Source organism: Pelodiscus sinensis, chromosome 3 (genome assembly GCF_049634645.1).
Source record: "Pelodiscus sinensis isolate JC-2024 chromosome 3, ASM4963464v1, whole genome shotgun sequence".
NCBI classification, from domain to species: Eukaryota; Metazoa; Chordata; order Testudines; family Trionychidae; genus Pelodiscus; species Pelodiscus sinensis.
Window position 1 is genome coordinate 5214334 of NC_134713.1, and position 16109 is coordinate 5230442.

Here is a 16109-nt window from a genome sequence, read left to right on the forward strand (position 1 = left end):
GGCGCGTGAGTGGCCCCGCCCCCGGGTGCCCGGGAGCCCGTAAAGGTTGGGGACCACTGGTATAGGTGGACCCATATGGATCCTGTTGACTTCTGCAAACTCCACATGGGTGTAAGAATTTGCCCGAAAAGACCAAGTGGCAGGATTGGGGAATTCATTTTACAAGATAGGTAGATCCTTTTTCAAGCTGGACTTTTTTCCTCTCTGTGTTCTATTTTATTTGTGTTTGTGATTTTTTTAATAGGTATTTGAAGAAAGAAGAGCCCTGCTTGGAAAATGGGTAAGGTTTTCTCTTTAAATGTATGTATTTTCAGAACAAATGAAGAGATGACTGGGATGTGAATTTTAAACATTTCATATTTCAAATAATAAAACAAATTTTCTGGATGTAAATGTCAGAGGCAGAAAGACTGTACTGTCGAACCTCAGGTAAAACAAAGTGGCAAATTCATTCCTGGTAGAACTTTGGGGGAGTCATGACCTTGAGAAATCTGTCCCAGTTTTTAAAATGATTTGTAATGGGGTGGGAAGCCCAAAGAAAAGTCTATGAAGAAATCTTCAGCAAAGATACCTGATGTTTATACTGCTATCAAAGGCTAGGAAGGCTTTAACACTGGAAAGAGATAATAAGTATGATTTATCCAAGATACTTTTATGACCCTGTTACCTGAGTACCTGTCAATCTTTTAATGTTATCTTCACAAGATGCTGGTGAGGCAGGGCAGTGCTATGATCCTGGTTTTACAGATGTGGAACTGAGGCACAAAGGGGCAAAATGAGTTGTGCAAGGTCACACAGAGTCTGTAGTGGAGAAGGTAACTGAACCCAACACCCCACAAATCCCACACTAGCACTATAAACATTACAGAAACCTTCCTGTCTTGCAAGGCAAAAATCAAGTGAATGTCACGGTTATGGGAGAATGCTTGTATTGTTCATCCTGCCCTAGGTAAATAGAAATAAACAAATAAGAAAGCAGCATCCAGTGAGAATGAATTCAGTGCTGTATATCTGTCATCCTCTCAAAGGTAAATGCAGGTTGAGCTGCATTCAAAACTTTCCAAAAGAATAGGTGTCAGGTATATGGACCCATACCTATACGAATCAAATAGAAGCAAAAAAAAGATGATGCTTATCTCTGTGTTGTGGACCCCACTACTTGCATAGAGCACTATTTGAATAGAGTAGCTAATTCTATGTGTAAAAGGTCACAGGTGCTAAAATCTTTTGTAAATAAGCTGGAATGCTAAGGACAAATATTTTGCATTTAAATTCATTGCGACTGCCGACAATTACAGGAAACGTACCTTGTGTTTCGCTTTGGCACATGTATGTTTAGAGAATAAAGAACGTGCTCCAATTTCAGGAAATAAAATAATTAAGTGCTGATTGTATAAAAATGCTTGTTTGCGCCATAGCTCAACAACTGCTGGACACCAGAACTGAATCTTGAAAAGTGCAGTGTGTTTCAAAACATTCCAGAAAATCTGAAAGGAAAAGTACAGACTGTCTAGTGTGTGTTTTAGTAGCCACAGGCTGTACAAGTTGAAAAACTGAAACAGCAACCCCTTCCCCCACCCAAAATGCAATGCAATCTGAAAGGTTAAGGGACTGACTCTGCAAAGGCTATGCCAGCAACTTTACATAAGCACTGCACTGTGAACAACATTTACATCTGTGAAAAGTGAGCGTAAAGCACAAAATAGTATGCCCCCCCATCTCTGCTCATCGCTTAAGAACATGTGGGAGCTATGGCTGGAGCATGCTGGGATTGGGAGGATGATCATACATAACTAGAATGCACCGGGTTCTGATTGTTCCATGATGCTGGACAGCTCCATGGGAAGTCATGATACCACTGTAAGTCCAAGTCTACACTCATAGGGAACGTCAAAGCAAGATACATATTTCCAGCTACGTTAACTGCATAAATGGAGTCGATGTACCTTGTTTCATATTTCCCCGCCATCCCCACAGAGAGAGGCCAATGGGAGCAAACGTTCCTGTCAGCTTCCCTTACTCCTCACACAAGCAGGAGTACCGGCACCAATGGGGTGCCCTCGGAGTTTGATTTAATGAGTCTTAACTAGACTTGCTAAATTGAACTCTGGAAGATTGATCGCAGCAGTGGCGAGCTTCCATTTAGTGTAGACATGGCCTAATAGTCCCCAGCCACATCCAAAATTCAGAAAGTCACCTATGGCCCACTCTCAAGGTAAGTCTATACTGCAATTAAAAGCAGAAATACCCCATGGCTGGTGATGAGAGAGTAGATCGGCAGGGTTCTGAGTTTCTACAAAGAATTCCGTTCTGGTGTTTGGCTGTTGGGTCTAGCCAAAATGCTCAGGGTCCAACTGAATACCATATTTGGGGTTGGGAAGGAATTTCCCTCTGTGCCAGATTCACAGAGACTTGGGGTTTTTTGCCTTCTTCTGCAGCGTGGGGCAAGGGTCACCTGCAGGGTTAAACTAGTGTTAGTGGTGGAATCTCTGTAACTTGAAGTCTTTAAATCACTATTTGAGGACTTCAGTAACTCAGCCAGAGATTAAGGCTACATCTACACTGCAGCGCTATTTCGGGATACCTGTTATTTCGGGCTTGCTATTCTGACGTCCCTGTTAACCTCATTCCACATTTTGGAATAGTGGGTTATTTTGAAATGTGGCTCTATTTAGACAGCTTCAAATTACAAAATAAGCTATTTTGAAAGAAGTTACACAATTTGTATAGCTCAAATTGTGTATCTTATTTTGAACTATGGTGCAGTGTAGACATAGTGTAAGGGTCTATTATGGGGTGGGTGGGTGAGGTTCTGTGATCTACAATGTACAAGTCAGATTAGATGGTCATTTCTGGCTTTAAAATCTAAGAGTCTTTATAGTGGGGTTGAGTGGGGGCGATTGGCACAAGAGATGAGAGATTTTCTCTGCTAGAATGTGGCACAGTGGCTGGAGAATCCAGTCCTATGCTAGGTATATTGAGTGCCAGGAACCAAATTAGTGATCAGCATTACTCAAAGAGCCACAGTAATGTGAATTCACTGTGTCATTTTCACATACATGCACACTCATTCACTCGCTCATACGTATGTAATCATTCTTGCAGCAAAATGGCCAAATATTCTACAGCTGGTTGATAACATTAGTATAAGCATCCTGATTAGTTCATGACTTAGTTTGGTTAATAATTAAATGACTGTGTTACTAGAATGTGTTGCAAAGGGTAGCAGGAGCCACCCAGTATCACTATTCTAACTTCTGTGAGAACTTAAAAAACAACAAATGGTCCTGCAGCAGCTTAGAGTCTAACAAAAAATGTAGATGGTATCACAAGCTTTCGTGGGCACAACCCACTTCTTCAGATGAAAGAGAAGGTATGTCATATGCATACAATCAGGTCTGCCTTCAGTGGTTAGCCTGAGCATACTACATGAAAGGAGTTTTTCTGCAGCTCAAGGAGTAGAAAGAGAGGCCACTAGACCTGGAAGCTCAGCTTAAGGTACACAACTCCAGCAACGTATTCCACGGTGCTGGAGTTGGCTTACCTTAAGCCGAGCTTGGTGGCATCCCCACAGCAGGAGGCTATTGGGAGCAGATGCTCCCATCGACTTCCCTTACTCCTCACAAAAGCATGAGTACTGGATACCTATGGGGATGCCCTCTGAATTTGATTTAGCAAGTTTTAACAAGACTCGCTAAATCAAACTCTGAAAGATCGATCATGGCAGCAGTGATCTTTCATTTAGTGTAGACAAGGCCTGAGAGAAAGACCATTCTGTTTGGGTCCTGAAGGTCCTTCTTGGTACTATTGCCATTGACATGCTGTGGTATTGCATGTGTGCAGAATTACAGAGCTGTATGTTCACTAGTGCAACACTCAAAACCATTTTATATCACTTAGTCCTTGTTGGGTCATTGCTCTCAAATGCTCCGAAGACAGAAAAGGAAAAAAAATAGCAGCAGAGCAATAGAGAAGGTGCAGCACCTTGCAACAATAAATCCAGTTAAACTGGTTAGATAAATGTAACCAGACGTAAGAGGAGGAGCTGTGATGGAAGGTAAACAAAGGTAGAGCTGTATCATTCTTTTACTTGATAATACTGAAAAAAAAAGACAAATTATGCTTGCTTTGCTACTGCTGAATGTAGTGTCTTGGAGAACAAGCTGTGTGCTTCCTGTACTGCTGACCAAATTGCATTAATTTCAGGAGCGTATCCATTTAAAATGCAAGCACAGAAGTCTGCTGACAGGATTAAGTAGTAATTAGGTTAAAATCTGGTAAGAAGTATTTCATCCCTAGAATGCACATGCTCCCATGGGATTCCCATTGCTAGTGGAATGGTCTTCTTACATGTTTTCTAACTTTCGGCCCTTTCTGCTCTCTCCTTTCATATGGGACAGGGCTGACTGAACTTTCTAATCTGAATGGCAAGGATCACCTGTGACAGTGATTCCCAAAAAGAGGTTCCTGCTATTGTCTCCCTTTCCATCTTTTACTGCTTACAAAAAGAAAAAAAAACACTTCATTGCTGCTTCTGAACATAAGCACACTCACCCTGTCCACATGTTCCTAGCCCATCTCTGCTTATGGACAGTCTTGCTTTACTGCTCTCTATACCAATGAATTTCTGATTGATTGATTACCTAACTGTGCTCTTCTTCCCACAGATAAGGCCAGAACTTAATCCTCTCTGTGCACATCTGTCATGGGCATGTTGGTTGTCCTAGAGGTGCAGAAGAGAGGCAGGGTGGAGGTTAGAATGCTACTGGAGTTATGGGTGTAAGTCCCTGCTCCTCCACAGAATTTCTGTGTGGCCTTATTTAGGTCAGGATCCTCATTTAGGACTTGTCACGGGGTGGACACTCATCACCATGGTAGCCCGGGGAATTGGCTCGTATCTGCCTGCCGGATGCCTCCCTCTGATTGGTGTCTCTTGGGTCAGTTCTGTACCTGCGTCGCTCGTAATCTGCGGTGTCCTCCTCAGGACACTGCCCTCCGGCAGTGCCCACAATTGCTGTCTCTCATCCCCCTTCCAGGCAGGAGAGTGTGTTTATCAGTCTTTGCACTCGGAGGTTCCCTGGGAGGGGAGGACCCCAAATTTCCCTACACCGGAATGGCCAACCAGTTAGACATGAAGAGCCTAAAGAGCTGTGGATAGTAGTGCAAAGAGCCACACATCTCTTCCCCAGAGCCAGGCATCCCCAGCCCTCCCCCCACTCTAACCCAATGCCCTCCCCCAGAGCCAGGCACCCCCAGGACCCTCCGATTCTAATCCAACAACTGGGTCTCATCGGAGCTGCCACTGCCACAGCCATGCACTTCTCCTTCCAGGAAAGAGGGCGCGTGTACAAAGCAAGCTTGCGACTACGAACAAGCCAGAACCCTGAGAGCCGCATTTCTGTGAGCAGAGAGCCACAGGTTGGCCACCCCTGCCCTACACCCTCCTTGCCTCAGTGACCCACTGCCGATCCTCATCTAGCTCTTGCCTCAGGGGCAAACTGCAGTCTCAAATGGCCACTCATTGGCAAGGGGGTGTGGACCTGCTGCCTCCTTCTAGCCTGGCTGTTTCCCCACAGCCCAGTACACTCAGGCCTTGCCGCAGGCCCTGCAGCCTGGGAGTGGAGTGGAGTGAGGCCAGGCCAGGCCAGGGCTCCCCAGCTCTGCCTGCCTTTCCCCAGCACTGCTCAGTCTCAGGAAGCTCCCAGCTTCTCTGGCAACCAGGTCCCTCCCTGCTCCCCAACTAGAGCAAGAGTCTGTGTCCCTCTGTGCCTCCTGGAGCCCTTATTTATGCAGCACACAGCTGGGCCCTAATGGGAATATCAGCCTCAGCTGTGGGCTCTGCGCCCAACCCTCTTGCAGGGCTGGGTTTTAGTCTTAAAGGGCCAGTGCGGGGCAGACGCCCTGTCACAGGCTCCTAATGCCCTTTGATTTCAGGGGAAGTTAGAAACCTGAAGACTTCTGAGAATCTGGGCCTTAGTCTCTTTGGGCATGTCTACACTAGGAAATTATTTTGAAATAACTTATTTTGAAATAATAACTCCCAAAATAACTAAATTGCAATAGCGTGTCCACATTACAGGGAAGCCTTAGAATTAATCCGAGGCAGGCTCCCTTATTGTGGACGCGCTACCTCGACGTAGAGCCCTAGGAAGCAGTGGGGAGTAGTTATTCCGAAATAGCAGCAGTGGAGCATGCACCCTACCTGCTATTTCGAAAGAACTGTTTTGAAATAGTATCAGAGGGGTAGCCGTGTTAGTCTGGATCTGCAAAAGCAACAAGGAGTCCTGTGGCACCTTATAGACTAACAGATGTATTGGAGCATAAGCTTTCGTGGGCGAAGACTCACTTCGTCAGATGCTTATTTTGAAATAAGCATTATCCCTTGTCGAAAGCCAAAGTTATTATTTCAAAGTAACCAGCCCATTATTTCGAAATAATGGGTTTGGTCATACGGACGCTCTGCTTGTTATTTTGAAATAAGGGGGTTATTTCTCAGTAACTCCCTAGTGTAGACCAGGGTTCTGTGTGTCAGCGCCCCAGAAGTAAAATGGGTGTAATAGTATTTCTCTACTGCGCAGAGGTGTTTGGAGGGTAAATGCATTACAAATTGTGGAATGGTCTTCTTACAGGCTCTCAGACGTGACATAATGGTGGCCAGATAGTTATACAGAGAGGCTACGTCTACACTGGCCCCTTTTCCGAAAGGGGCATATTAATTTCACAGGTCGTAATAGGGAAATCCGCGGGGGATTTAAATATCCCCCGCGGCATTTAAATAAAAATGTCCGCCGCTTTTTTCCGGCTTTTAGAAAAGCCGGAAAAGAGCGTCTACACTGGCCCCGATCCTCTGGAAAAAAAGCCCTTTTCCGGAGGATCTTATTCCTACTTCAAAGTTTAATCTTATTTTTAACAAAGTAGGAATAAGATCCTCCGGAAAAGGGCTTTTTTTCCGGAGGATCGGGGCCAGTGTAGACGCTCTTTTCCGGCTTTTCTAAAAGCCGGAAAAAAGCGGCGGACATTTTTATTTAAATGCCGCGGGGGATATTTAAATCCCCCGCGGATTTCCCTATTACGACCTGTGAAATTAACATGCCCCTTTCGGAAAAGGGGCCAGTGTAGACGTAGCCAAAGTAGCAGTGGGCTTATTCCCATTGAAACACTGTATACTGGATGTTTTTACTTCCAAGAATAATCCAATTGAAGTCAACACCTAGGACTACTTGTAGGGATAAAGAGCCTTTCACACACAAGTATTTCCAGATTTGAGCCGTGGAAGATGGATCTTTTAACTCACATGCACTTGCATTTGCCATTTCTAGCCTTTACGTTTGTGATTTCCATCCCCTTTGCCCTGGAATGACTCACCAGAAGCAGTTGCACATGCCCTTGCCTTGAATTTTAATCTTATTTTTAACAAGCTGTATCGCAGGTGCCACAAAACTTGCAGTTCCCTTTTTCAGTTTGACAAGTGGACAGACGGTCAGAGGCGGAGGATCCTGATAGACTTGTTAGAACGCTGCTCGCTGTCGCAGCAGAAATTCTGTGCCAAGCAGCTGCAGGATCGAGTTCCAGCGGAAGCCCTGGATTTCACCACAAAGCTTCCCAGAGTCTTGTCTTTATACATCTTTTCTTTCCTGGACCCCAGGAGTCTCTGCCGATGTGCACAGGTAAAAAGCAGCACATATCTGAAACATGAATGCTACTTGCAAGTCAGTGTAAGGAAGCACCTGATTTTTACCATATATCTGTGCTAGCACCCTTCATAGCAGCACAGAGTTTCTCTATAAGTGCCAACATAGAGGGAATTGTTTGGCCATATAATCTAGGGTGAACAGAATTGTTACGAAAGCATGGAGGAATGGGCTAGATGATCTCTATTTCAATTATTCTAGGGTTTAAGAAAGTGTAAACATTGTGGCCAGATTTTCAAAAGTGACTACTAATTTTAGGGTACCTCCATTTTCAGGTACCTGACTTGTGGCTCCTTAAAGAGGTTGATTTCCAAAGGTGAGGGCCTGGCACTTTCTGAAAATCAGGCCTTTTCAGACACCTCAAGTTGGGCATCCAAAGTCACTAGCTGCTTTTGAAAATCCTGGCCTCTTTGTCATGGCAAAGATACTGTATGAAAAACTTTAACAGGTATGGAGATATACCTAGCTCTTAGAGCTGGAAGGGACCTTGAGAGCTCATTGAGTCCAAGTCCCCTGCCCTCATGGCAGGACCAAGCACCATCCCTGACAGATTTGCACCAGATCCTTAAAGGGTCCCCTCAAGGATTGAACTCACAATGCTGCATTTAGCAGGACAATGCTCAAACCACTGAGCTATCCTTCCCACCTTCAGAACACCTTTGAAATGCATGTATTGTGCAGTGTGCATGCACTGATGTGTGCTGGCTTCAGGGGAGCAGAAATGCTCAAACTGGAGTTTCTGAATGAGATTCTCAGTGCCGGGGTCTACCAAGATTCTATGTTGTCCATGCATGGCCAGGAGAATTTGTTCCAGCTGGAGTCTGTTCACAGGGAGGATTCCTTAGGCAAATTGGTCACTTCCCTCCTGGCCAGTAATTTCTGAGCAGTCCAAAGGTCATCCTTGTTCAGGGGCCCAGCCAGCATAAGGCCTCTGCCTCAGGTACATGCCACTTACACCGCATTGGCGTGGTCCATGTGTCTTATGCGCGCCTCCGCATGCATCTGGCATATGGGCCACACCAGTGAGACTGATGTGGCCTTTCAGTAGTGTCTGGGGTTGGGGCAGGCCTTGTGCAGAGGAGTGAATTACACCCTTAGTCAGCAGGCCCTGCCCATTTAAATTTGGTGGGTTCCAGGACCTGTGATCTGCTCTTGCGAGTGGTTGACATGGTGGGGTTCAGAGTCTGCTTTCTGTGACGTGAGACTGTAAGCTGAAATAGCCATGCCTTTGGCCTTCATAGGTGAGCTGGCACTGGAAGTCCTTAACAGAATTGGATCAGCTCTGGATGCTTAAGTGTCTGCGTTTTGGCTGGTACATCAACTTCTCTCCAACCCCCTTTGAGCAGGGAATCTGGAAGAAACACTATATTGAGATGGTGAAGGAGCTTCACGTGACAAGGCCCAAGGTATAGAATCATAGACTATGAAAATGGGAAGGGACCTTGAGAGGTCATCAGGTCCAGTCCCTTGAATTCCTGTCAGGACCAAGCAAAATCTAGATCATCCCTGACAGGTGTCTGTCCAACCTGCTCTTAAAAATCTCCAGTGCTGGAGATTCCACCCCTCCCCAGGTAATTTATACCTCCGTCTCTCTGGAAGACATGCAATGGTCGCAGAGAATAGCTGAGTGTTAGGATTGCTTGTTTTGGTTTGCGTCTCACCAGACAGTATCACACTCGTCAGACTAGAAAAGTGTTCTCGACATAAAATCGCTGCCATCCATTCATTACCATGTGATGTGCTGCTCCACTCTCTCAGCCTCATGGGGAGGCAACTCAGGCACTTACAAGCAATGAGAGAAAATGTGTCCCATTGACTCCTACCCCAGATGTCTCTCCCTGCTCCCCTTCACCTGTCTTTTGGAGGTAATGTTGGGAAGATTCCTCCCCTTGCATTTTGGGCTCTGCTCCCCTCTCCCAATACTCTCCTCATGGTCCCCCTCCAATCCCAGATTTGGCTCTTCTCTCAGCAAAGCAAAAGAGAGACGATTCCCAGCATCACCCTTCCCAACAGCTAATCTGTGAGGATGAGGGCAGTGATCTGAATGATATCCCTCCAAGGCTTTATGGGACACTGGGGTGGTGGAAAAACAAAATGGCTGCACATTGGCCTGCTCTTTGGGTAGGGAGATGGTGGGTGACTCTCTCTCTTCTCTCCACTCACCAAGTGTCATTAGAAACCAAGGTTACCTCTAAGCTGCCCGGCAGCAGGGCCCTGCAGCTGCTTAATGAACCCCGCTCAGGGCTCTGTACACAGAGCTGCCTGGCTGAGGGAGGGACCCTTCTCCCTCAGCTACAGCGACAGCTCACTGCTGAGGACAGAGCAGTGAGTCTTGCCCAGCCGGTAACAAGGGGACTGTCCCTACCAGCTAGGAGATACTCGTTGTCCTCAGAACGGAGCTGCTGCAATAGCTGAGGGAGAAGTGCCCCTCCCCCAGCCAGGCAGTTCTATGTAGGGCATCCCTGAATCTCTAGGTGGGCTCATTAAGCAGTTGTGAGGCCTCATTAAGCAGCTGTGAGGCCATGTTGCTGCGCACCTTAGAGGGAACCTTGTTAGAAACCATTAGACAGCAGCACCGTTCTATCCATCCCCCAAACCTGGCAGCTCTGTCACCTAGGAGGCTGCACATTCTCTGATGAAAAGAACAAGCAGCCCTGTGGCACCTTAGAGACTAACAAATATATCATGAGCTTTCGTGGGTAAAACCCATGTCATGTAATATCTTTATTTTGACTTTCATTGCTGACAATGCCGAGTGGGTGGGACTGGTGTGGCTGGGTACCACGGCTCATTTCCTATATGTGTCTCTCCCACTAGACCCCTCCAAAAGATGAATTTGTGGTCATTGATGTCCAGCCGATCGCAAGAGATGTCCCTGAGGCAAAACTGTCCCTTTCCTCGGTTCTCCGATCAGCATCCGTGCTCGGAAAAGACAAAGAGAAAAAAGAGCTTCCACCATGGCGCTCCTCGGATAAACATCCAACTGACATCGTCCGATTCAACTACTTAGACAACTACGATCCGATCGAGCAAGTGAGGCAGGCGTAAGATGCTCCCACCCTTACTTTCAGGATTTTCGGTGGCATGGGAAAGGTAGCTGGCACTAGGAGGAAGAAGGAAGCTGTTGGTTATGCTCAAAGGCACTTCTGAATATTGCAGCCAGGTTTCAGGGATTGTGCAGCTCTCTTACTAACAGAGAAAAATAAACATACTGCGGGGAAGCTAATAAACACATTAGCCATGTGGGACAGCGATGACGCAAAAGAGATTTTCTTGCATATCTCTAAAAAAGCATGAATAGCACTTGCTGTTACACTGCCTAGGATAGACTTACAGGACTCATCGGTCCTCACACTTCAGGGCATTATCTGATCACCAGTGGGTCAGAAAGACACTTTCCCCCATGGTGTAATAACACACAGCACAGTGCACTGGGGCAGTGACCCGGTTTCTTCTGACACACTTAGCAGTGACTATTAATGGAGAAAGAATAATAGTTCCCTGGACCATTGGTCTCTCCTTGTGCAGCACTTCCTGGGAAAAGAGGCTCAAGACAGCGTTTCTTAAACTGTGTTCCGCAGCACACCGGTGTGCCGCTGAGAACAACAAAATTCAAAATGGCCACTCTTAAAGGCAGTTTTTAAGACCGAGGAACACCAAACAATATTTTTTTTAGGAGGAACACCAAGGCCCTCAATAACTTTTCCCCCAACCCTTTCCCCCCTCCCGACCTTTCTTTCTTTTTTCTTTTTTTTTTGCTCAACAAAAAATCCTTGGTGTTCCTCATAAAACAAAATTATTGTTTGGTGTTCCTCGGTCTTAAAAAGCTTAAGAAACACTGCTCAAGAGAGTCTTGAATCCTATACAGCTAGTGTGGAATTCACTCTTCTGTGGTGGATCCGCAGCAGTCCTGGAAGCCAGCTGAATCCCAATGAAGCCCTCAAGGTTCATCAACCTTGTTTTGACCCTCTGTAGAGGGGAGAATTTCACCCTAGGAGGTGCATAGCCACTGTGAATTTCACCCCTGCCTAGTAGCTTTTTGGGCCAAATGCTAATCTACTTGCCTGGGTTCTTTCTGAAAATAGTTATTCAGGATGCACCAACCACTACTCCTGGACATTTCAGAAATTCCCCATCTCCTAGTGAAATCCCATGATGGATCATTATCTTTAATCCACATCCCCTCCTCTTAGGGGTTAACACTGCTTCAGAGAGCTTTCTGCATTCATTTGCATCCTCTTTCTTTAGCATCTTTCAAACTTCAGTCTCACCCTTCTTGGTAGAATTGACTGGATACTTTCTTAACTTCCTGCAACTGAGATGCTTGTCCTTACCGACGTGTATTATTATTTTTATTTGTAGGAGTACATATTTATACTTGGGTAGGATTTATTCTATTCAGTCTGTATCAGGACCACATTATACTAGATATATAGGTTTTCCAATCTAAAGCTACCACCAGACACAGGGCAGGGGGTTTGACTACAACATACACACAGGTGAAGGAGATCCTGAGTTGCTAATGGTGCAATAAACACAGAGATATTTTTTTTCTGCTTCCTGGGCAGGGTTTAAACCTGTGAACCACTCATGCTCCTGTTTTTGTGTGCAGTGTTCTACCAACTCTAACTGTAATTACAGGGGATTATTTTAAGGAAAGAAATCAATTCCATGAGATTTACTTGTTTATCAAAAATCTCCCTTTAATATCACTTAAGCTGTAGGTAATTGCTACCCTGCAGTCTCCTCTAGAATGCCTGTTTTGGTTATGCAGTAACACAAGTGTGCGGGGTTAGGTATTGATGTGACGTTCCACTTGAATAAACCATATTTAGGTATTTCTCTCTCTTGGACTGATCACTATCAGAATCCACCGCTGTAGCTTTCTCGAGCTAATCACCCTTGAGGTGGTATAGCATGACCGCCATCCTTTAGGCTCAGGAAAACTGAGCAGTTCTGTTCCCTGATTAGTCAGGGCATGTCTACAGCAGGGCTAAACTCGAAACAGCTATGCAACTTGAGCTTAATTGGGTAGCGTAAGTTGAAACTGTGTCTACACAGTCTCTTTCAGGGGTGGAAGTTTTTTGTGGCCAAACCAGGGTGTTTTTCCCAACAAAAGTTATATTGTAGTGTGTTTGCTTTCACTGTTTTGTCGACAAAAGGCAGTTTTTGGCGACAAAATGTGTCAGTGTGGATATGGTCTTAGGTACAAATGAGAGCAGCTATTAGTGAGTCCATGGCTTTGTCTGTTCTAAGGTATTATTCAGTGTTGCAAAGATGAAACAATACATTTTCATAGGAGGCTTGGAGTGGAGCGAGCAAGCCATTCAAGATCTCGCTAACTAGTTTCTGACAGGAAAGGAACAGGAGGAGAGTTTCTTTTAATTCAAGTGCACAGTTCTGCTTGAAGGCATCTGGTGTTGTGCAGCTGGTTGCCAATAAATCAAGTTTTCTCTCCCATTTCATCATGGATAAAGAATTCTGACTCCAGTACAGTGTTGGAATCCAGCCAGCTCTGTGGCCAGTGACTCAGGAAGGAGGCCTGCTACTTCTTCTGAGGGCAGGTCAGCTGAAATGAACGCTGACCCTCCCCACCTCCATGTGGCCTCTGGAAGCCAGCACTAACTCAGATAATTTGTGGACTCAGAAAGCCTCTAAAACCAGTCGCATGTTGTGTTTCAGTGGGGCCGACAGACTCTCAAGGCCCCTAGGCAAAGCAGCGGCGAGGGCTGGCTCCGTGCCCCCAGAAGGGGCACAGCCTCAGGCAGAAGGGGCAGGCGGGAACTAAACTCCCCCAGGCAACCCTCAGCACCTGCTCGGAGTCAGGGCCGCATTCTGACTTTCGTGGGCCCCAGGCACTTTTGCCTTCGTGGGCCCCTTCCTCCATAAAAAAAAAATATTAAAAATTATTTTTGATATAACTTTAAATACTTCAACTTTTTTTTCTGTTTTAGGCAAAATGTAATAGATTTTCATGGGCCCTAAAAGTTTCATTTTTTTCTTATGTGAGAAAAAAATTAAAATATTTTCTTCGACCCTAAAAGCTCATTTTTTTTCTTCTGATTTTAAAAGAAATTAAAACATTTTTGTGGGGCCCTAAAAGTATGGTGGGCCCTAGGCATTGTGCCTTCTGTGCCTAATGGATAAGTCCGCCCTGCTCGGAGTGTGCCATGTGCAGCTCCAGAGGCAATTGAAAGGGCCCAGGGCTTCGTCCACCACCACTGTTGCAGTAGGAGCAGCAACTGCTTGGAGCCCTGGGCTCTTTTGAACTGCCAGACCGTGGGGCAGTTGCCCCCACCCCATCGGTGGACCTGTGGGCTGGAGCGTTTAACCAACAAGAAAATAGCTACGTGCAGTAATTGTGCATAGCTTCTTACAGAACAGGGCTCGCTCTTGTGTGAAGGGAGCTTGGTTACACAGGACGCCACACCCTGTCCCTCAGATCTCTCTACAGCTAGCCCAACGCCCTTCCGGTAAACCTAATTTCACGAGGCATAATGGAGTGGTCAACAAAGGCTTCCCTTGTCAACCGCGGCACGTCCAGACTACCGCGCTGTGCCGCCAAACAGCTGATTGGCACAGCGTGGCGGCCAGTTTGATTTAAATGAAGCGGCGATTATTTAAATCGCCGCTTCATTTTCCTATGTCTAGTAAACTCATCTACATGGCTCCGTCGATGGAGCCATGTAGTCTAGACACACCCCATCAGTTTAGGATTAAACAAAGACTGTGAATGGCTAGCCAAGTACAAAAGCAGCTTCTCCTCTCTTGGTGTTCACACCTCGACATCAGCCTCACCCTTCCTGACTGAATTCACCTCATTATCTCTAGCCTTATTGTGACCTGCATATTTAAACCTGCCTCTGTAGTCTAGACATACCCATGGTGTCAAATTTGCAGATGAACTGTAGCTCAGCAGTTTCTCTTTGAAATCTGGTCTTGAAGTTTTTTTGCTGCAGGATGGCTACCTTTAAATCTGCTACTCTGTGTCCAGAGAGATTGAAGTGTTCTCCTACAGGTTTTTGTATATTGCCATTCCTAATATCTGATTTGTGTCCATTGATTCTTTTGTGTAGGGACTGTCCAGTTTGGCCGATGTATATTGCAGAGGGGCATTGCTGGTACATGATGGCGTATGTTGTATTGGTACATGTGCAGGAGAAGTCAGAGAGTCAGAGAGTATGTTTTGGTTCCCAGTTTGGAAGAGAGCAGTATTTAAAATCTGGCTTCTGGCATGTGAAGTATGAGTTTGAATTCAGAATGTGCTCTTTAGGCTTTTATTTCTTCATACGACATGACAATGGGTGTGTGTGGTATAATAATCTGTACACACTGGAAACGATAGTCTTCAAATTTGTGTTTTTAGGAAAAATTCTGCCTGCAAAATTATTTGCTCGACTGTTTATGGAGACTGGACACAAAAAGAGAACTGATGTAGTCACAGAAAATTTGCTGAAGCCCCCAGATGAATATTTTCAAAACAATTGTTTGCAGTACTCATGTGGCCTTAGTTGTGTCCTTGCGATTGGTGCGAAGTTCCATGTGGGGTACAGCATGACTGCTGTGAAGTCACAGGGAGCCAGGTTTGGTACAGTCATGTAGAGACATTTTCCATGGATCAGATTCAATATTCCTTCCTCCAGAGTGTAGGAAATTACCATCCTGCCAACTGATTATATTAGATTTTATAACAGCTCCATATACGCATTCACAGAATATGTAACTGGTTGTAAAAGCAAAGACTCATAAGAGAGGCTGGCAGACTGGGATCTGATCTATATTACAAGCTACACTTGCTTAGCTAAGGTTTAGCAATTTAGTTAAACTGGTGCATCCCTCAGGTGAACAGGGCCATCCTTACCCATATTCAGAATATGCAACTGTGAATCCGTACCCATATCCTTACCCATATTCAGAATATGCACCTGAAAATTTGAGGCACCACTGAGTCATAGGCTACGTCTACACTGCATCCCTCTTGCGGAAGAAGACATTCAAATGAAGCGCTCATTAGCAATGTCTCGCACTTCATTTGCATATTATCTTCCAATGCTTTTTGCGGAAGAGGTTTTTTGCGCAAAAAAAAGCAGTGTAGACGTGTCTGTTTCACGCAGAAAAAACCCTTTTGCACAAGAACCTGTAAACCTCATTTTTTGAGGAATAAGGGTTCTTGCGCAAAAGGTTTTTTTTCCACAAAACGAACCCATCTATACTGCATTTTTTTGCACAAAACCTCTTTTGCAAAAAGCATCGTAAGAGAATATGCAAATGAAGTGCGAGACGTTGCTAATGAGCGCTTCATTTTCATTTCCTCTTCCACAAGAGGGATGCAGTGTAGATGTAGCCTAAATATCTATCCACCCATCCGCCAGGAGCAGACTGGCAACCAAAATAGGCCTGGGAATGGCCCTCCCCATG

At 45.4% G+C, this 16109-nt stretch overlaps 1 protein-coding gene across 5 annotated transcripts in view; it reads left to right on the forward strand.

Annotated features, from left to right (window-relative positions):
- The window catches only part of FBXO16 (F-box protein 16), a 52937-nt gene that overhangs the window by 13422 nt on the left and 23406 nt on the right, over positions 1–16109 (forward strand). For 4 of the 5 annotated variants that reach the window (XM_075923279.1, XM_075923283.1, XM_075923278.1 and 1 more), the window contains 4 exons: positions 245–280; positions 7461–7667; positions 8933–9097; positions 10509–10735. In XM_075923279.1, the coding sequence (XP_075779394.1) occupies positions 245–280; positions 7461–7667; positions 8933–9097; positions 10509–10735 (635 nt within the window). Of the gene's footprint in view, positions 1–244; positions 281–7447; positions 7668–8932; positions 9098–10508; positions 10736–16109 lie in introns of all 5 variants that reach the window. The other variant, XM_075923282.1, reaches the window with a different exon arrangement.